Source organism: Medicago truncatula, chromosome 7, assembly GCF_003473485.1.
Source record: "Medicago truncatula cultivar Jemalong A17 chromosome 7, MtrunA17r5.0-ANR, whole genome shotgun sequence".
Taxonomy (NCBI): Eukaryota; Viridiplantae; Streptophyta; class Magnoliopsida; order Fabales; family Fabaceae; genus Medicago; species Medicago truncatula.
Window position 1 is genome coordinate 48,209,324 of NC_053048.1, and position 23,298 is coordinate 48,232,621.

The 23,298-nt window shown below is 34.5% G+C and overlaps 2 protein-coding genes across 2 annotated transcripts; one reads left to right on the forward strand and one right to left on the reverse strand.

Annotated features, from left to right (window-relative positions):
* The first annotated feature begins 4,661 nt into the window (after positions 1 to 4,661).
* On the forward strand, positions 4,662 to 7,316 carry LOC11435261 (probable xyloglucan endotransglucosylase/hydrolase protein 32). The gene is made up of 4 exons (XM_003625647.4): positions 4,662 to 4,960; positions 5,055 to 5,155; positions 5,383 to 5,600; positions 6,563 to 7,316. Exons 1-4 carry the CDS (start codon positions 4,765 to 4,767, stop codon positions 6,927 to 6,929), a joined length of 882 nt encoding a protein of 293 aa, XP_003625695.1. The 5' UTR covers positions 4,662 to 4,764; the 3' UTR covers positions 6,930 to 7,316.
* A 1,966-nt stretch (positions 7,317 to 9,282) lies between these two features.
* LOC11421492 (E3 ubiquitin-protein ligase RFWD3) lies at positions 9,283 to 14,519 on the reverse strand. Its single transcript, XM_003625649.4, has 12 exons — positions 13,941 to 14,519; positions 13,702 to 13,777; positions 13,513 to 13,602; positions 13,368 to 13,412; positions 13,140 to 13,220; positions 12,751 to 12,819; positions 12,458 to 12,568; positions 12,214 to 12,353; positions 12,096 to 12,135; positions 10,688 to 10,750; positions 10,418 to 10,608; positions 9,283 to 9,984 (listed from the first exon to the last, which is right to left on the reverse strand). Exons 1-12 carry the CDS (start codon positions 14,375 to 14,377, stop codon positions 9,537 to 9,539), a joined length of 1,791 nt encoding a protein of 596 aa, XP_003625697.1. The 5' UTR covers positions 14,378 to 14,519; the 3' UTR covers positions 9,283 to 9,536.
* Positions 14,520 to 23,298: the final 8,779 nt, after the last annotated feature.

Consider the following 23,298-nt stretch of genomic DNA (forward strand, 5'->3'; position numbering starts at 1 on the left):
TATATGAAAAAAACTACAGCCAACTCAATAGGTGCAAACTAAAGAAACCAGATTACTTTGCAGAAGTGGAATATTTTTTTGTCAAATGAGTATTTCTATTTACGAACAAAGGTCTTTGTAGAGAGGATTGAGAGAGTAACTTCAGAGCAATTTATTAATTCATTCTAAATACTTTGAAAGTGAAGTTCTTAAAGATTGTAGAAGTTCCCCTTTCATTAACATTTTTTCAATTGAGTTTCAATGTAGTTTCCACTTCGAATCACAATCCTTACACATCTTTTGAACATAATTAGTCACATGTTTATACTGCGCTATCTATGTAATTTGTTGTCGAAATTTGAAGTTGTGGAAGAAAACACAACTTTAAACTATATATTAAATCACACGTATTTAGTTCATGGGGGGGTTCTCATTTGAGCGGCTTTGCTCATGAGGAGTGCCCCCCTACCTGACATTAAGCCTCTCATCTTAAGAAACAAACTTAAAACTTAATTTCTGCTTTATTTTTTTTCCTTGCTACTTTGTAACAAAAAAAAAAAACAAAAGAGATACAGGGTTTGAAGTGAAAAGTATGTCATGAAATTAATTTTCAATTATTTTTAACTCTCACCAAGCCTACATTATGCCAACTTTCTTTTTAGCGAGATAAATATATATTTATAAATGATCATAAAATGTTGAATAAGTGTAACTTAGTATGTAGTTATGAGGAACATTATTTGAAGGGGTCAATGTTCGAACCTCTTTCTTATTTGTCTACATTTAATAGTGTGTGAATCTATCCAAGTTAGTTGTTGAAATGTCCATTGCAAAAGAAAAAGAAAAGGCACGAACCTGTGTATGTCAACTTGTATACAGAGTAGTGACGAAAGCATCCATCTTGTGAATTGTGATTGATTATTAACAAACGTGTAATGGAGGGTTTAATTGAAGACTATCTATGTACAAGTAATTAACTTGTATGGTGGTGAGCCTTGTAACGTCCATATCTGATATAAGCAGAAAATCAAACAATTAATTCAAAACTCTGTATATGGTGGTGAGTTTTTCTATCTGTCGGTCGGCAAAGTTTGCCCTACCATGCACCCTCTCTCTTCATCTATGTGTGACCGACAAATAGTTCAATATCCCGTTCGTGTTTGTGTCAACACATATTGGTCAAGAAAAGAAGCTCTAATTTGCAAGCTGTACGTGACTTGTCCATAAAATTTCAGATTTTTTAATCATATCTTCATACTAAAAATAGGATCATGTTTGATAAGTTTAAATTAAGAGTTTATAGTTTATATTCTCATACGATAAAAATATATATGATACATAATCACTTTTCTCACTAAAATTTAAATTGTGTCTAATTCAATCTTACAAAATTAATTTATAAAGCAAAAATTCTCTCAATTTATAAACTCATGTTTAAGCTTCATCTCATATCCAACATGGGATTCATAACAAAATTGATTCCACTTTATTTCAATAAACTGATCAAAATAAATCAGCGGTGATTGAAAGAGATTGTTGAACTCATCATATTGATTATTTTTGACTTATACTAGTATATGTTTAAATCTGAAATGATACGTAAACAAACACTATCGTATCCAAAGATAGACACTTTAGGGGCTCTAGTTCTTTAGAAGGAATGGTTCATATTTCAATCACTCATAATTTATCAATATTATCATTAACTTATTCATCAATAATTGTAATTCACTTTATATGAGGTGGATAAACGGTCGTGTTTTGGTTGTTACTTGCAGGAACCTCAATAAAAGCCTCTTGTCTCATGTGATTTTGTGGTATGTTTTCGGGGAACCATGCCTTAATTAAGTGCATGTACTTTGACACCCCAAACATTTTTTACTTTATGTTTTGTATTATTCATTGATCACCGATACACAAGATTAAATTGCAGGGACAATACATAATATATATGTTTGAACCCCGAACACCAAAAAATATATTTCAAAGAGGTTGGAACCTTTTACTATGCAGACAAGAGTTGTGTTCAAAATTATGTCCTAGCTCAAACTTCTTTAATCTGTTCATTTTTTTTGTTTATCCAAATTCTCTGATAATCATCCTCAGATCTAATTATTTGCATATTTGAGTTTATAAAATGCGGGGTGATTATGAACTCTTTCTATATTTCTTCTTCCAAAAGATATTAGTCTCTTTTATTGTTTATAAGCCACATTGATCAAACGATATAAATATTTGTATCTTTTTATTTTATCATCTCCAATTTTGTGTGGTCTGTTTGTTCCTCTCTATCGCCATTATGCCATATATAGCAAAGAGAAAAAACAAAAGGATAGCAATTAATGTTAATTCATTCCACTATGGTTAGTTAGGGTCCCCTGCAAAAATAGTCTCCATGCCGTTACCAAATAATAATAATACTTTTGGTTTCACATTGGATGGTGTCAAGAATTAATAATTTTACCTCCTATCAAACCTCATTTTAGTTTGTTTTTTTAAGGAACCTGTCTTAAGTTTCATACAATACAAATATAGAGATGTTATCTCATGCTTAAGCAATTCATGTACATTTTGCTCCAATGGTAAACTACTTCTTTGATTTCTATGCTACTAACTTTATAACGTCAAGTTATTTCAATAAGAAGAGAAAAAATATGTTCATTATTCTATGAAACTTATTTAAATATCTTCGTTGGAGACGCTTTTAAAACAAAATCGGTTTTTTCTTTAAAAAACGAAACTAATCCAAAATATTTTTATTCAAAAGGTTTGTTTATACCAAAAATGTGGCATTGTCAAGGAATCTATCCTATCAACTAGGAAAAATGAAAACGTTAGAGCAGTAAAATCTAGCATCTCGCACCTCTGTCATTCATTATTTTTTTAATGCCGACAAAAGAATTGTGATTACTTGATCCTTTTATTTACTAAGATTAATTGATCCCTGTTAAAACAACATCAACAACTTGTACCAGAAATAAATAAAAAATCAAACATCAACAATTATTAATAATAAGAGTAAATTTATGATAACAATTATCTTTAAATCATAATTTTCTATCAAAAAGAAAAAGGAAAATTAGCCACCATTTAACGAGAGTGAAGAAAAGTAATTTATAATAGTAGTAGTAATAATAATAATAATGTGATTGGTTGAGATATATATGAGGACTCATTTAGTTGATAGATCAATAAATTAAGATTTCAAATAATTCGTACCATCACCAAAGATTATTCTAGTTGTCAATCAAGCGTGCATATACCCCACTGAAAATCAAATCAAGCTTTGAGGGTCCATTAATGGATAGTTTCTTCTGACCCACCCATCCTTCATTGATGAAGTTCACAAGTTAAAACACACCGTTGCTCTTGTTTGATTCATGAGAATTGACTATATTAGAATCTGTCCCATGATATGATTTCATTAGTTTTATTTTGTTTCATTGGCCCATTTTGGCCTTTACTTGCCTTTGATTTGTATGTTTTATTGATGATTGGTACTCCGTAGTACATCTTGTATATTAAAGGTTAAGTATTGAGTAGATAATATAGTACATGATAAATATTTAAACTATTTGGACATTTTTTTTGTCATGTTACATGCTTGGTGGATAGTAGAAATATAGTACTCCTCTTTGTCAACTTCCAATCCCTTCTTTTATACGCATATTTAGAATTAATGATTTAAATCGAAATATAATTTATGATAGAATACTACGGCGTAATTGAAGTTGCTTTGTCTCGTCGTAATGTTAAAACATTACAAATGGAGGTTCTTTTGATCTTATTTGACTAAATTATCTAATTGTGGCACATGTAAAAAAATTATAATCAGATGCAATAAAATACACATGTAATCAGTAAAAGATCGTTTTCTTAAAATGCACGTATTACTTTAAAAGACATTGACATTTAATATGAACCTGGAGCAAATGACACACTGAAAAGGTGAATGATATGGTAAAAACTTAAGCAAATAAGGTTAATCCGGCTATTGCTTTCAGTGGTCAGACAAAGATACCTGTAGTCCTTAAATGAAGATAGAAATTTAAGAGGTACAAGCCTATGATCTAGTTGGACTCAGAAAGCCATGGAACACAAAATTAAGATACACATTTAAGGCATACTCATCTACCCCTTCTGCATCCCATCATCTTTTTTTACCTTTACAGCCAAGCCACAGGTTTTCTCTCATAAAGAGATTGGGAAAAAAACTAAAGTAGTTGTAGGGTGAAAAAATAAAATAACAATAATTAATTTCAATAATTTAATTTTTATATATTGTCAATTTTTTTCCATCGGTTTCCGACCCATCAAAGGTGGACGACTAATCTAACTCATGCGTAGAGGCATGCACACTAATCAAGCGTTATTCTCCCCTAAAAATCGAACTCGATATTCTTCGAATACGTTCTTTGAAGAAGCTCCTTACCACCGGAGCCTACAGAAACTTGGTTGATATATTGTCAATGTTACTTCAAAAAGAAATCTTAATTTAAATGTCAATACAGGGCATAATTGAATGATATCTAACAATTAAAGATCTATATTTGGTCTACAAGGATCTATGAATAATAATTGATATGGTAAGTTTAATTCACATGACTCCAAAATTTCATTTCACCACTAATTCTCAATTTGGGACCCACTAATAAATTTCATATATTTATATCAAACTCACTGCCATACTCTTCTTCCATATGACCCTTACTTTGATCATCACTTCCCTTCCACAACAGATCATTCCGGATTCTGCTAAAACTTTACCACCCATCACTTTTCATCATGCCTCTCTTTGTAGTTGCTATTTTATTCTTAATGACATTTTCAAGCAATGCTTATTGGCCACCTTCACCTGGCTACTGGCCAAGTTCAAAGTTCAAGTCTATGAACTTTTACAAAGGTTTTACAAACCGTTGGGGCCCTCAACACCAAAGACTAGAACAAAATGCATTAACTATTTGGCTTGATAGAACCTCAGGTTCTGAGTCTGATCATCAGTTACACATGTTTTCTACTAGTTAAATATCATTGAAATTTAATTATTATCGTTGCTTTTTTTATGGTAAAAGCAGGAAGTGGATTTAAATCGGTTCGCCCGTTTCGATCTGGCTACTTTGGTGCTTCCATTAAGCTTCAACCTGGTTATACTGCAGGAGTTATAACATCTTTCTATGTAAGATGTTACAACATGACATGCATGTTTAGATTAGCACTTACTTTCGCGAAATTACGATGACACTGTGTGATTTTGTTGAACCTCGAAAATGTAGTTTTCTCTAGAACTTACTGGCAAATTCAAACATGCATAAAGTTCACTGGTTTGATTTGAACTTATACATTTTGTTTAGATTATTAATTACTATTAGTACTAATGATAATTAATGATTGAATTATTGGCAGCTATCAAACAATGAAGCACATCCTGGTTACCATGATGAAGTGGACATTGAGTTTCTTGGAACAACATTTGGAAAGCCTTATACTTTGCAGACCAATGTTTATGTAAGAGGGAGTGGTGATGGGAAAATTGTAGGTAGAGAAATGAAGTTTCATCTTTGGTTTGATCCTACCAAAGGTTTTCATCACTATGCTATACTATGGAGTCCTAAAGAGATAATGTAAGTCACTGTATAATTTAATTATATTCCTGAATGTCTCTGAATGTGAAATTGAATGCCTAGATTAATTATATTAGTACTAATCTAAAATAGTATAGGGTACTAGACAGGACATGCACTACTTTCTCATTTGATGGGTATATAGGTGTGATAGGGAAATGGACTTACATGCACTCAATACCATTGATTAAGATTGGACGATGGAGACTGATTGTTGAACTTATAATTGAACACATAAGATTTTTTTAACCATGGTTTGGACTTGGTGATTATAGCGACTCTTGAAAATTCTAACCATTGATATAGATCGGATAGTCGAGACCGATTTGTTGACCTTACAATATAAACCATTCGATTTTATCAATGGTTAGGATTAGCTAACTATAGTGATTATTGGAAAATTATGAGAGCATGAAATCTGACTTGCAAGATAGGAAGAGATGAAGAGAATCTACAATTGAGCTTGGATTCTGCTTAGGTGGCATTGTTTGATTGGTTCTTAATCAATTGGGATCAAAGTTTAGGCAAGACTTATTGATATTTTGGAATTTTTTTAGGAGTGGAAAAAGAAAGGATAACAACATAATTTTCTATCCTCTAAAAACAAACAATATAATTTTCTAAGAAATAAAGGAAGAAGGCAAATAAGGATGTGACAGGATTAAAAATAGTAAATCATATCTTATAGAAATACTAAATCAAGGTCTCACATGAATGGCACAAAAAACCTAACATAGAAGTGTGGGGAAACAAATACTATGATACTAGTAGGTAGTAGCAGTGTAGCACCCAACTAATGAAAAGTTAGAAAGTGACAGTAATTTATTTTTTATTTATGAAAGGTTAAACTATATACTAATACTAGTAAGTAACGTTCAAAAAGCTGTAACTATTATATGAATCATAGAAATGATTATTAATACTATATAGTTGGTTTACACTGACATTAAATAATGTGTCAGATTTCTTGTGGATGATGTGCCAATAAGGAGGTACCCGAGGAAGAGTGACACAACATTTCCTATTAGACCAATGTGGCTTTATGGTTCAATATGGGATGCTTCATCATGGGCAACAGAAGATGGAAAATACAAAGCTGATTACAGATACCAACCATTTGTTGCAAAATATACAAATTTCAAAGCTAGTGGTTGCACAGCCTATGCACCTCGTTGGTGCCATCCAGTTTCAGCATCACCATATGGTTCTGGTGGATTGAACTCACAACAAAATAGGGCTATGAGTTGGGTGCAAAGATACCATATGGTTTATAATTATTGTAAAGACCCCAAAAGAGATCATAGACTAACACCTGAATGTTCGGGTTAAATAAAGATTAAAAACTTGCAAATTTGGGGGGTGTCCCAAAAAATACTGTTCTCTTGTGATCTATTTTGTTTGTTTGTTTGAGAAAGTTTTCTTTTTACATTGTGGGGGTGACATGAAATGGGACCCCTATCACTTGAGTGTCCAAGGCTCTAAAGACACGAGAAAATTTGGAAGATTGTGTGAGTTTTTTGTTTTTTGTTTTTGTTTTTGTGACATTTATTTGGTGTAAACCAAAGGGGAAAAAAATAAAAGAGGGACAGAGAAAGGAATAATGTTTGTCAATGTCCAAGAAAAGCAAAGTGGACAATTATGTATTGGTTTGTGGCACTGTTGAGTGCAAAATACTATAAGCATACTTCTCATTTTATAACGTTATTGTCATTTCAACGATGAAAACGAGAACACCATCATAAACAAGCTAGACCTCTGACATGAAACTTGGTTATCAATGTCATCTCTTGAAAAATGTCTGTTGGCCGTAGACACAAAAGATCACATGAATCGTATGTAAAGATTGTGGACATTGATATTCGATCTATCTAAAAGTAACACAGAGAGAGGAAAACAAATGCATGGTACAAAAGTTGGACAAAAATTATAGATAGTTGTAAGTTGTTAATTTGTTAAGGAGAACCAGAATTTGTGTACTCTCCTCGGTCATGTTTATAAGGAAAAAAAAAAAGTACTTTATATTCATTGAATGCATAATTTATTTAGTCTATATTGAATGAATCTAAAAAATATTTTTTTTGCTTATTAATGTGATCGGAGGGAGTAATATGTAAGAAAAAATTGACAAATTGTGTACAATGTAAATTGTAGTTTTTTTTTTTTTTGAAAGATGTAAATTGTTGTTGTTAACACTAATTATTTCGTTGGATGTATGGTTTTGCTTCGGACCTTTTAGCGACATTGTTGACAATTTGTTTCTAAAAGCTTAAGAGTTCGCCTTGCATTTTGAGTCTACCATAGATTTATCATCGAGTTTGACTCTAAAACAACATTGTCTTTGATTCAGATTGGTGTCCAATTAATTGTATCATCCTTATCCAACTTTGATACGCCTCATTTGTGAGTTAAGATCCTCTCTATTTTGAACCCTCTCCATTTTGAACCCTCTCCATTTCTTCAATTTGCCTCTCCATTTTGAACCTTATTTGAGGCTACAAAGGCCTTTCGAAGTCTTTTTTTCAATCACACTTTGGGGAGTTAAGATCCTCTCCATTTTTTATCTTCTCCATTTCTTCCATTTAGAGAGATAAAGACAAAAAAAAAAAAAATGATCGTAGGACCATTTAATTATGGGTATACCAATTAGTTAAACTTAATCCTCCATACTCCCCCTAAAAGTTAGGTCGTCTTACCCTACTACTCCTTAGATTAGTCATGTTCTCCTATAACCTGTAACCTTAAACCTCAATTATTCCCGCCCATCCACGGATTTCCGTCTATTAAGTGCTTCTTCGATGATTGTTATCAGAGAGACTTTCAAATTAAGGTCCTCTCCCCCATTCTTTCTTCATCCCTTCACATCCCTTCGCCACCAAGAAAGAATTCTCTTCCGTTACATGAGAGACCGACCATTCTGTCTTCAGACCTTGATTTAAAAAGGAGAGATGTGGGTTTAAGGGAGGGGATTTCTAAACTAGAGAGACATGAGAAAGAAAGAAAAAACTAGAGATAATTCTTTCGTCCTAGATACTCCTTGTCTTTCCTTCTGTTCTCACTGTCCTTCCTTCTCACTCCCCCAATATCCCTCCCAATGGCAAACTTGCATGAAAAGTAAAGAAAATTAACAAGAAAGTACAAGTATCATGTCAAAAGGGATGGCTCAGACCTTTGACGATGAGTTTCAACAACATTTCCATGCCACTGGAGTGTTGGACTCAACATTTTGGGAAGGCATGGAATCAATACCATGTCCCTCTATCTCAATCACGGCGGTGTCAACTCAATATGAAAAGTTTCACACGTGTGACATTTATGTGGAAGGTGGAACATCAACTAGTAGAAGTGAGTGATAGTGATTGAAAAAGAAAAAAAAGTGATGAGCTAAGCTAAAGGGAGATGACTGCCTGCAATTCAAAGTACCGCTACTAGTGGTGCTACTTTACATGTTAAATTTGTTAATGATAATGCTAAGGCAACGACAATTGGGTGAATCGAGAATCTCTCCAAACAATGGATACTTTTATTTCGAGAGAAATAGACACATTGCATAATATTATTATTTTATCTTAAGTGTCAATATCTTTTTAAATTGAAGTGTCTATTAAATTGAGATGATTCCACCACCTCCATTTAAATGGCAGCATGCGAGGTGGTTAGAATGTAACATACAAATCAATTTGAGTTGTCCATATTTAAAAATGACCTGAAGGACTCAATCAATTGATTTATCCTGATCAATATCACGGCTCTAAAATATAAAATACAAGAATAATTACAAAAAGCAAATACCATTTCAAAATAATTAGAGAAATCAACAGATCATTCACAGGCTCGTGGCAAAGTAATAAATATCTCAACTACTTTATGGACAGCTTCTAAAAAACAAAATTGAACAAAAACAATCAAAGGCTATGAACTAGTATATAATTACCTTCCTCACGAGAGATTGGTACGGAAAATTTGCAATGAATTCTCACTTAAACAACCAAGCATTCCATGACTAGGTGAGTACCTGATATCACGGGCTTGAGCTGGCATTTTGAATCGCTGAATAACTCTAAAAGATGGCAACTCTTGCAAGACCAAGTCACATGTAACTTCATCTCCAGATGCAAACATTCTATTCTGATTCGCAATGTTTATAATTATACATCTTGGTAGTCGAATTTTACTTACATTGCCATACGAAGAACCCATCTTTTGGAAATTATTACCACCTGTTCTTTTTAATAATACATGAGAGCCCTGTACTCCTTGTCCAATAAGCTCACCCGTCAACGTGTTGAGCTTTGGACGGTATGAAACAACAGTGTCATCACTGCTCGGGGAATAGGCAAGGGATATACAAACTTCTTGATTATCAGTCCCATGAACCATAAATGGCCTTCATATTTTCAGAAGGAAAAAAATAGAGTTAGGTGAGCTAAATATAGCATAAACTTTTATCCAATAATTGCTTCCAAAATCTAATCTGGCCTTATAGAACTAAACTAAAAGAGAAAAAAATCATCATATCTTATCTCATATCAGACTTGTTGACAATAAAGTAGTATGTGAATTTCCACAATGCAAAAGAAACCATCTAAAAAAATTGGAGAATATAACTTAAAAAAAAAAAAAAAACACTGCACTATCATGCAAACTACAGGATATGAGTAAAATTAAAATTAAATTCCATCAAACTTAAAAAATCATAATTATTACTGGATAGTGTCAGGAAACAAGTTCAATAAATTTTTATAAGGCATTGATAATTGATTGATAATATAAACAAAAGAAAGTGTAAAGCAAATATCCATAGAATTCAAAAAGCTTACCGATCATCAGAATCAATGTCCCACTGACAAGCACCGATGGCAGATGCAGATAGAATGGTTCTGACACCAGAAGAAAGACCCGTTGTTTGTGCAAGAGACTGCAAACTATGAACAGGGTTGCTAGTCAACCCAGCTAGAGATTTTAAGGGTCCTGCAGTTTGTCTCATGTCAAACACCAGGACTTTACCATTCTGCAGGAAAGTTATATGAAGATTAGCGCTTGAAGTTCCTAGATCTAATATATAGAAAAAAAATAAAAATAATGCTGACCTGTAGTCCAGCATATATGCAATGCGTACTGTTGCGATCCCATGAACAGGACCAAGCAGGAACCTGGAATACGATTATAGAAAGTTATACACCCCGCAGAAGGACATGCAAACTGACTAGTGAAGATTGCATGGTATAAGCAATAACATTAGTACAACCGGGGGAGGGGGGTATAAAAATTTACGATTATAGCAAGGTAGTCAAAATCGAGATCCTAGGCAAGATCGGAGAGGGGTCACAAGATCGTGAATCGATGGATCGTAAGATCCTACCAAATTCATCAATTGACATATGTATGGCAATAAATTATGTAAATGCATAAAAAAATCAATTGTGTACTTGCTAATTACATAATATAACCCTCTCAAAAAGAAAAAAATAATAATAATATAACATTCCCCAAACATAAAATATTTTCTTATTATTTATTTATTTTTGACCAAAAACATTTTCTTATTATTATATTATTTTGTTTATGTGTATGGTTTTTTAAAATCACATGATTGGTTATTAACTAATTATTAAAAATGCCCTTCAAAAAAATTAATTATTGAAAACAAACAGAAAATATGTTAAGAAAAGAAAAGACAACGTATAAACAAACAAAAGGCAAAGCCAAAAAAAAAAAAAAAAAGGAAATGTTGGCGTGTGTAACAAAAAAAAAATAAAGAAACGACTGCGTTTCACATGTTTTATTACTGACATCGTCGTTTTAATGAACCGGGTCGCGGATCCGACCCGCGAGCAACATCTCTGCGTAACGAGAAAAGAAGCGGCGGACATGCACGATTTCACCGTATTTGCGACTTTTCGCGGCGATCCTGGCTGCGCCCACCAAATTCCGATTCCAGCCATGTTTCAACACGGGAAGGGGTTGCGAGATCGCAAAGTCGTACGATCCTACGAGTTGGATCGCGAGTTTAACTACCTTGGATTATAGAAATCTATTTCGATAAGTATGTGGGAGCACTTTCTGTTTTTTTTTAGGTTTTGCAGTAGCCGAAGAGTGTAAGGTTCTCTTGCGGTGGCACTTTATGGTGCTTTTAAGGTTGGAGAGAATTGCTATATATTTTAGGATATCTACTTACGAAAGTTACAACAGCATCATTTGCGGAATAAAGAGATTTTCTTTTCTATACTCATTTAGTGGGTACTTCAAAAGACAGTGGCTAGCTCTAATTTTCCAAAATGCCATCTTCTTGGCTACTCATTTTGGTTTTCGTTTACTAAATTTAAGGACACTTATACCCAGATTTTACTATCTTCTCTTTCTTGCTATGCTCAATAATAAAATAAAATACTATATGTACATTCCAATAATATTCTAGAAAACCATAAGGCATGGAAATATAAACTATTATTAAAAGTTTTATTTCCACTAAATCAGAATTATGGAACAAACTTATACCTCTAGATCATAATTGAGAACAGGGGTGCCGCTGTCCAAGCTGTAACAACATAAAATACGTCAACGACAAAATTTTACATTGCAAGACTAAATGAATCAGTACTTAATGCAGCTATACCTGAGCACTGATAATTGCTTCCCAAATGACGCATAGAGGGCCTGTTTACTACCAAAAGGAGAAATGTGCAGGTCTCTAACACCATTTGTAGATGAAGGCAGTTCAATATGTTGCATCTCAAATGGAGATATCAAGCTCATCTATAGAGCCAGGTTTCCAGAAAGGTCAGTGAAATCAGTCATTGAATGAAGAGATTTAAAAGCCAAGTACATATACGTGAATATTTCAAATTCAAGAATCTTACTTTAGTTATACTGTGCACATCACCCATTCCTTTTGGCTTTTGTGCGATTATTACAATTTGATTAGAAGTGTCCATATCAAATACACGAGCACCATGCAGGTGAAATGCATTCTAAAAACAGGGAAACAAATTAGTAAATAAAATCCATGTCACTGGAATAAAATACTACATCATATAATGATGCTTAACGAAATATTTTTATTATATTCTAGGCATTTGAAGAAAATCGGCTCTTCTAATGGTGGAGAACGAAGACCCATAAAGTTAGGTAAAGGAAACAAAAAATGGCATACCTGAAATTCAAAAAATCCAGATTGTCTACTCTTCATATCTAGTACCAGCTGCTCCAAATAAGTGTTTTTCTACAGAACCAAACTAAGAAATTAAAATTGTTCAAAACCACACATACATAACGATCAAACAGTAAGGCTTATATAATTTGCACCACGGTAGAAAAGTAACTAGGAAAATTGGAGATGTTAAATTGTTGGCGTCATACAAAATACTCTAAAGGTATGGAACTGGAGCAAAGCTCTGCCAGATATTCCATATAGAAATACTAACAGTATCAGAAGTGGGTCTACTACAGAAAATGGTTCTAAATTTTTAAAACAAGACTTTTTCCAATCTAAACGGCAGGTATGCATCCATCATTAACATCATAGTAATATAAAAAGTATACCTTCTTAAGGTTCTGGACATCAAAAAGCAATGCAGCTTCTCTCTTCATCCATCCCTCTTCTTTCTTGCGCCAACTACCATCCTAAGAACATAATTGACAAATTTTCTTAACAAAAACTAATGAAAACATCGCCTCCTATTAATTCTAGGATAACCCAATCCCGCAAAATGCAGTAGAAAAAACACAAGACAACAAAAACAATTTCATAAGACATAAACAGCATCCTACCTTACTCTCAAGAGAAGCACATTTGTTCTCAAGTGACCGAATCATCTGCCAACAGAAAGAAGAAAAAGAAGAAAAAAAAAAACAAATCAGACAAACAAATTACTTGAAAATTAAAACTTTCTTTTGATCATAACATTGAAACAACCTTCTGAGATTCTTCATCAACAGTAACTACTCTAGAAGCATAGAGTTTCCTCACATCCTTCATCGAACATCTTCTATTACATTGCGGACACTAGAACAAAACAACACACAAAATAATGAAATATTAATGTCAAAAACCCTCTTCCTTCTTCAATTATTGCCATATCAATTTTCAATCAAACAAAATTACCTTCCCAGAATTTTTTTTCTGTTGAAGCCATTTTCTGACGCATGACATGCCATAAATGTGTCCACAAGGAAGACAACTAAAATCATTCATCCCAAAAAAACATAGTAAATCAACCACAATTTAACAGTGTGAGAATATCAAATAATATAATTTAAAAATTAAAACAAGGTGTAGAATTAGGATAATTTAAATTTAAATTAAAAAAAAAATGTTGCAGAATTAGGGTTTAGCAGTGTTACCAAATGTGATGATCGCCCTCATTGGTCCAAGCATCCATACAAATAGGACAAATGAGTCCATCAATATCGGTACGGTTGCATTCATTCTCTTGGCTACAATCAACACTTTCAATCGGAATCGACAACGAAGAAGCCTCTCCTCCTTCAATTCTGCGGCGTTTGTTTCTCTCGTCGCCGGGAATAACACTTACTTCGTCGGATCGGGAAACCCTAGACGACGGCACATCGGGAACATATTCTTCATCGTCTTCATCTTCATCGTCTTCGTCGTCTTCTTCTTCGTCGCCGGAGTGGCCGTTTAGGACTAAATTAATGAATCTGGGATCTGCTCCGGCGTCCATGAGTTGTTCTCGGGTGGGAATTGCGCTTTCGTCGAAGTTGCGGAACTCAACGGGAATGTCGTCGTCGAAGGGAAAATCGTTGAACGGAAAATCCATTACGGTGAATTCGTCCGAGAAAACATGTGACTAAAGAGAAAAGAAAGAAGAAGTGAGAGTAAACCTAATAAAACACTGTAACGATAGAAAAGAAAAGGGGGTAGACGTTTGAATGTAGCGAGGGGAAACCTGAAGGCGCGGAAACGGCCCACTACTTTTCTAGAGCTTTATTTTTTTATTTTTATTTTACAAACATTCATTTATTTATTTATTTATTTTAGAGAGATTAATTTCAGTTTTTTTTTTTGGTCCTAAACAATGGAATTGCATTAACTGCCCACATTGATGAAATTTACACAAGAAGAATCATTATAGTGTGTTTTTCTTCAAAAAAGAATCATTATAGTGTGTATCAAAAAAAAAAAAAATCATTATAGTGATGAAATTTACACAACAAGAATCATTATAGGTGAGAATATTTAATAAAGAAAAAAAATTACATTACAACTAAGATGAAATTTACACAAGAAGAATCGTTATAGGTGAGAGTATTTAATAAAGAAAAAATATACATTACAAGTTTATAACTAAAATGAAATTTACACAAGAAGAATCGTTGTAGGTGAGAATATTAAATAAAGGAAAAAAATTACATTACAACTAAATTGAAAGAGGTATAATGAGCTCAGTGTGCAGATTTATTTGCATCGCGTTTAACATGTTGTAACTTACTCCATTTGGAGTCTTGAAAATACGAAGGATGTCACCAATGCAAGTACAAATAAGAAAAAGAAATATTGGCATAACCCATTTGAATCACACCGCTATTTTGGAATCAGATTCGGTTAACGTGTATTGCAGACAGAGGTGGACCTACATTGTTGTTTGATAATCCTTATTTATTAATTTTATTTAGGTATTCATCAACTTAACCAAATAATTTCTCTCTAAAATGTTGCATTCGGTTAGTATCAATTTTACCTAACCTAATAATTTTTTTTCTAAAATGCAACAAACCTTAATATTTTTTCTCATTGATGATTTTTCATTCCTATCATGTTGTGTCATCGTTTATATATATCTATTGTTTCTGTAGACTTTTTTTTTTGACAAGTTGTTGTACACTTATTTAATACATTTACAAACAGAATACCCTAATTTCCATGCAAACTCGGCTACCCTAATTTCCATGCAAACTCGGCTATATATAGCAAACCCTAAACCGTGTTTCTCTAAAAAAAAAACTAAACCGTGGTAAATTACAAACTCGGTTACCCTCCTAATTTTCATGCAAACTCGACTTTATATCGCAAACCCTAAACCGTGTTTCTCTAAATAAAAAAAAAACATAAACCATGGTACACAGGCAGCAAAAGAATCATATATTTTAATATTTTGATTTTTGCAAACGGAAGGTCGTGACATTACAACCTTCCTCTCATACCACTGCTTAATTTAACATGCATTTTATCAATAGTTAAAAATAAATAAAACTGATACTACTAGAAGAAATTACTTTTTTAGATACTGATTTTTTTGTCAGTGAAGCATAAAAATCAATCACTCATTTATTTAGAGACTGAAATGTTAGTCGTTATTCGTTAAAGAATAAAAGATTAAAAAATGTTCATTATTTTGGTTGCTTTTAAATATATTTTACTTTCGGTCACAAATGTTGGACTTTTTATACAACAGTTTATTTCTCCCACTATTCCGGTTGCAATTCGTTTAACCACCACGAAGTCAATCTTTGATTGCTGGTAAAATAAGATCAATCTACGTTAATTTTGAAGCGCATGGGAGGACGATGGACATGTGCTTTATTGCTTCCTCCAGATGCCTTGGGCAGTTGCTATAGAAATGTATGATTGGGGATAAATTGTATTATATATATTGCTTTGTACAAGGCTGCTGTTATATAGATACAGCAGAGAAAGATCACAGACAAAATGAGGTGTCTAAGGGATACAATAATTATGACAATATTACAATCATATAATTACAAATGAATACTGTTAATTATATTAAATGTTGATTTCTTTGACTAATTTTATTTCCTTTAACACTCCCCCTCAAGTTGGAGTATGGATGTCAATGATGCTCAACTTGCTGAGATGTGTATGAAACAAGGGTGAACGCAGTGGCTTCGTAAATATATCAGCTATCTGTTTTCCACTTTGTACATATGCTGTCTTGATCTCTCCTCTTTTGATTTTCTCACGAACAGTGTGACAATCTAATTCAATATGCTTTGTCCGCTCATGGTAAACGGGGTTGGCAGCAATGTGCAGAGCTGCTTGATTGTCACAGAATAACCTTGCTGCTTCAGGATGAGGGACATGTAAATCTCTTAACAAATATCTCAACCAAGAAAGCTCACAAGTAGCTGCAGCCATTGATCGATACTCTGCTTCTGCTGATGACCTTGAAACTGTTGTTTGTTTCTTACTTTTCCATGACACAAGGGACTTTCCAAGAAATATACAATATCCTGTTACAGACCGGCGCGTAATTGGGCATCTTGCCCAATCAGCATCGCAATATCCAACCAAGTGAAGTGGATTATTTGATGGAAACAATAACCCTTGCCCCGGGGCTGCCTTCAAGTACTGAAGGAGTCGATGAGCAGCCTTCATATGATGCATTTTTGGTTCCTGCATGAATTGACTAAGTGTATTCACACAATATGTGATTTCAGGCCGGCTAATTATAAGGTAGATTAGCTTCCCAACTAGCCTTCGATATCGAGTGGGATCCTTAAGAGCTTCACTTCCATTTTCTGTTAGCACCAAGTCAGGTTCCATGGGGACTATTGCTGGTTTTACTCCAAGTAGTCCAGCTTCTTCTAATATGTCCAATGTGTATTTTCTTTGACAGACTGTTATTCCTGCCTTGGACCGAGCCACTTCAATGCCGAGAAAGTATTTTAGAGGTCCAAGATCTTTAATCTTGAAACAACTACTGAGAAAATTCTTGAGATCATTGATGGCTATCTCATTATTACCGGTAATAACCATATCATCAACATAAAGTAGTACCACAGTAACAGAATCTCCACGAACCTGTGTAAATAGTGAGTAATCAGCCTTTGATTGTTGAAAACCAATTTCTTGAATTGCACAAGAAAAACGTTGGAACCAACTACGAGATGCTTGCTTTAGCCCATAAAGTGACTTGTGGAGTCGACAAACTACATTCTCCCCCTGTCGACAAAAACCCGGAGGAGGCATCATGTATACTTCTTCAACCAAATCGCCGTGAAGAAATGCATTTTGTACATCCATTTGGTGTAAAGGCCAATTTCGAATTGCAGCAACAGCTAATAAGCATCGAACAGTGGTTAATTTTGCAACCGGAGCAAAAGTATCCTTATAATCAATGCCTTCACGTTGGGTGAACCCTTTGGCAACAAGCCGAGCTTTGTGTCGCTCAATCGTACCATCAGCATTATACTTTATCTTAAAAATCCATTTACAGCCGATAGGTCGTTTGCCAAGAGGTAGTGGAACCATGGACCAGGTTTTATTGTCCTCAAGGGCCTGAATCTCAGAATTCATAGCTACAACCCATTTGGGATCATGACATGCCTGTTCATAAGTTGACGGCTCAACCAAGAGAGATATATTATTCACAAATGAACGATATTTATCAGATAACCCAGAGTAAGAGACATACCGTTGCAATGGATAGCGAGTGCCGGATGTGGAGTATGAGGAGACATTATGGCCTAGGACAGCAGCATGGTAAGTTTTGAAATCAGCGAGATGTGGCGGAGGTCGGGAAGTGCGAGATGAACGACGAAGCTCGGGGGGGGCCTGTTGTATCTGGTTTTGGTGTGTTGAAGTGGTCTCTATGGATGAGGGCTGCAATATAGGAGGAGCAGATGGGATGTCAGATAAAGCAGTGTCTAGTATAGGTGTTGGGCTGAGTTGAGCTGTGAGAGAAGGATTAATGGCTGTATTTGGCAAGTGTGAATTGGTTGGATCAGGCTCAGGAAGAGGGATATGATTATCAAGAAGAGGTAGGACAGGATTGGTGTCATCTTGTTTTTCTGGCGAAAGCTTATTTAATGGGAATATGTGTTCATGGAATGTGACATCCCGAGAAGTAAAAAATACTTTACCTTCAAGATCGTAAACACGGTATCCCTTCTGTCCGTGAGGATATCCGATGAAAATGCAGCGACGTGCACGATAATCAAATTTGTTATTAGGGGTGAGGTTTGTGGTATAACATAAGCAACCGAAAACACGAAGGTTGGAATAAATGGGTGGAGATTTGTGTAAAAGCTCATATGGAGATTTATGGGAAAGGAGAGGAGTGGGTAGGCGGTTAATGAGGTAACATGCTGTTTGAACACTTTCACCCCAAAATTGCAAAGGTAAATTGGCTTGAAATCGTAGAGCACGGGCTATATTTAAAATATGGCGGTGCTTACGTTCGACTACTCCATTTTGTTGGGGGTGTGAGCACATGTGTGCTGAAAAATAGTGCCATGTTCATCAAGGAATGAACGCATTGACGTGAATTCACCCCCATTATCGGCACGTAAAATCTTAATGTTTTGATTGAATTGAGTTTTAACCCAAGCAAAAAAAGATTTCAATAAATTTTGGGTCTGAGATTTAAAACTCATGAGATGAACCCATGTGAAACGAGTAAAATCATCAACAATGGTAAGGAAATAACGAGCCCCTGAATGTGTGTGAATTTTGTGTGGTCCCCAAATATCACAATGGATTAAATCAAACGGTGCAATAGTTTTTATTGAACTTGAAGGGAAATACAAGCGAGTTTGTTTTGCTAAGGGACAAATCTCACAAATATGCTTAGAATTAAAGACAATTTCTGGAAAACATTGAGATAAATTGTGAAGAGGAGCGTTCGATGGATGCCCGAGACGTTGGTGCCAAAGATCAGAAGTACGTGTTATGTGATGGACAAGATGGGGGTTCTGAGTTGGTGTGAGGTAGTAAAGACCATTAAAATGCTTGCCCAGGCCAATCGTCCTCCTCGTATCCACGTCCTGCACAATGTAACACCCCGTTTTCCCAACAACATAAATATAAAAGTAAATCAGAGTTTAACACCTAACGGGCATGCTACACTGCTTTTCAAAAATCCATAAATAGAATAAAATACTATTTATTAAAATCAACTTTGATTAAATATCAGTTCATTGCAGCGGAAAGTATTTTTCAACATTAAACAACTTCCAATAAAACCTTGGCACACGGCCTCAACAAAATATCAGTAAAGATTAAATTCAACATCAACAGTTTCATAATGATACATAAGGAATGAAAACACGACAACAATTTCCCATCCCGTTACGTATCAGAGCCCTAAGACACTTGAGCCACCACTTCTAATAAGCTTCAATACCTGCAAGTTACCCATACGAAGGACAACATTTTCAAGCAGAAGGGGTGAGATTTCACAAACAATAATAATAAGCATATAATTCATCAAATGCATCTAACAACTTAAACCCCATCATATCAACAGTCATAACTCGATATCATAAACAACATCATAACAGCATCATTAATTCGTATTAACATTCTCCACCAAGCACCTCATTAACAACTCATGAATAGAGGACAACTTAGCAACTATACGTAACATCATCATTTCATAATAATAATTTTTCATCAAACATTCCATTAGCAATTCATGAATAAAAGACAACTTATCAACTTAACATAACCCTCATCAAGTACATTTAACAACTCATAGGTAACCTCATGTAATATCATAACAACCCCACATTCAACATCATAAAAGATCATCATAACCTCGTCATACTCATCAACATAAACAACGTAAGAGTACACCACCTCTTATAACAGACAATCAAAGTAAGAGTACACCACCTCTTAGAAAAACAATAAAGTAAGAGTACACCACCTCTTATAACAACGACAAGTAAGAGTACACCACCTCTTATAAAGACAACGAGTAAGAGTACACCACCTCTTATAAAGACGACAAGTAAGAGTACACCACCTCTTATAAAAGCGACATGTAAGAGTACACCACCTCTTATAAAAACGACAAGTAAGAGTACACCACCTCTTATAAAGATGACACGTAAGAGTACATCACCTCTTATAGAAACATCTAACCTGATCAATCACCAACAACGGATACAACTACGACTTCAACAATTTAGACAACATTAACAACTTAAGACTCCAACAGCGACTTTGCATCATAATATCATGTCCTCGAATAACACGTTTTTTTTAATTAATTCATCTTCTAAATACACATTATTTCAAACTTGTAAGTTATTATCTCTTTGTTTCACAACAGAGGCCATACGGTACTATAATAATACATTAATTCACACTAGTTAATAGATAATAGATAAATTAGGATATAAAGGTTTGGACTATGTCATTCCTAACTTCAAAATAAATAAAAACTACTTCTTGTAAATTCCACTAGCGTACCATTGACATTGTATCACTGTTTTTATTCCTGGGCAGCATTTTTTATTATAATATCATAGTCTCATGATTCATCTTCATATAAAATTGAAACCATAAATATTAAAAACTAATTGAATCCTACTCCAAAATATCACATACACACTCAAGGACCTATGTAGACTAACTCAAAAATCCGTGCATCGCAAAGATTATATATGCCGTTTCAAAATTTGAAGAAAACAAACAACTACTAAATATGAAATTAATAGAAGAAATTGACCAATATAATTTGGTTACGAGAATGATAATTGCTTGAAATCACACTAATCAAGAATCGCTAATTACAGTTCAACAAATAAAGGCACATATATTCACTTTTCCAGCAAATCAGATCGAAACATTCTTTTCAAAACAAATAAGAGAAAATCCACAAAAGTTACAAACATGTTATCAATTTTGACGCACAACAAGTTGTTATATTGCCACATCTTAATTTAACAAAGGTTTTCATTATATATACACATAGTTGAATGGCACCGTAAGAGAATAAATCATACCAATTATAACTTCTAAACCTAATTCCCAAATTCCTAAAACTACAACCTATAACCTATTAAATCCAATTTCAGAATTATAGACTTATGATCACTGAATGATAGTCTCACCCTTACCTTAGATCGATGAACAAAGCTCTACAGAATCTGATTCTCCCCACTTGGCTCTTCTCTTGGTTTTTCTCCCAAAACTCTGTTGTACGTGAAAACTGTCTCCCTTCTATTTTCTATTTCTTAATACATATAACCTCTCAATATTCCTTAACTCCTCTTAATTCTATTAAATTCTAATTTAATCCCCAAACTCCAAAATAAATCCTAATTCTCATTTATTCCATTAAATACTAAAAATAGTCATTTAATAAAATACACCACACCACAAATCAACATAAATGATTTAAAAATAATATAAAATATTTTAAATCAACTAAAAATAATTAAATAAAATAGGGGCGTTACACACAACACAAAAATTCGGATAGAATGTCACTATACATTTCAATGCTTGTGTCAATTTACTCACAGATATTAAATTCACATGAAATTTAGGAACATGAAGAACTCCATCAAGAGACAAATCTGATGATAATTGGATAGATCCAATGTTTTCAATGGCAGCTTTTTCTCCATTAGGTAGTCCAACAAAGTCACGAGGTGCCTTATTTTTATTATGAGTAGGTGAGAGATGTGATACGTGATCTGTTGCTCCACTATCCACAATCCAATATAGTGTTGAATATGCATCATATCCTATATTATTACTATAAGATGTTAGTATACCTGATGCATTTGCAAGTGGCTGGTCATTACCATTTCTGTTGTGGAGCATAGCCATAATCTGCCTGTATTCCTCAGCTGTAAAAGTTGGGCTGTCATTGGTTGATTCTCTCTTCACCTCAACATTATTGGTTACAACTTTTTTATTTCTAGGCTTCACATTCTTCCCGTGCCATTTGTGTCCAATAGGAAATCCATTCAAATAATAGCATCGGTCAACTGAGTGTCCTCCTTGTTCACAGTAAGTGCATCGCGAGTCTTTGCGATAAGAGGAGGTTCCACTTTGTGGCGTTGGTGTGCGAGCGATCTGCATAGCATGGGATATAGGCGGAGTCTCCCTACGGATTACAACCTCCATTTGTCTCTCTTGTTGAAGGATTAATCCATGAACTTTTCGCGTATCTGGGAGTGGGTTCATCATCAAGATCGACCCACGTACCTGCGAATAAGATTCGTTAAGCCCCATTAGAAACTGCATTACCTTCTCTTTTTCCTCTCTGACAGCAACTTTCTTCAACATGTCGCAGGAACATGTGATGGGTTCCTGGTAAGATCCTAATTCATCCCAAAGACTCTTGAGCTTTGTGTAGTAATCAGAGATTAAGAGGGATCCTTGACGACATTCAGAAATTTCTTGCCGAATTTGGTAGATTCTGGACTCATCTCCTTGAGAGAATCTATCATGGAGGTCGCTCCAAACTGCTGCTGCCGTGTCAGAGAAGATTACACTACGAGCTATGTCGGGTTCGATGGAATGAAGGATCCATGTTAGCACCAGATCATTGCAACGTTTCCACAATGGGAGTTTTGGGTCGTCAGCCGACGGCGCTTTCACCGTTCCATCGATCAGACCGAGTTTGTTTTTGGCGCTGAGGCTGAGGAGCATTGATCGACTCCATTCGCCGTAGTTACCTCCATTCAGAGGTTGGTTAACCAGTGATATCCCTGGTGTGTCAGAATGGTGTAAGAGCAAAGGATCGGGCAATGATGTTTCCATCGCCTTTGCACCTTGCAATGTTGGTTTTTCTTTTGATTGCTCTGGATTTTCAACCGTAACAGTGGTTTTGTCAGCCATTTGGCTCTGATTTTGTTGCGGAAGGGGATTAGGTTGGGCAGGCACAAGAATCGTGCTCTGGTACCATATAGAAATGTATGATTGGGGATAAATTGTATTATATATATTGCTTTGTACAAGGCTGCTGTTATATAGATA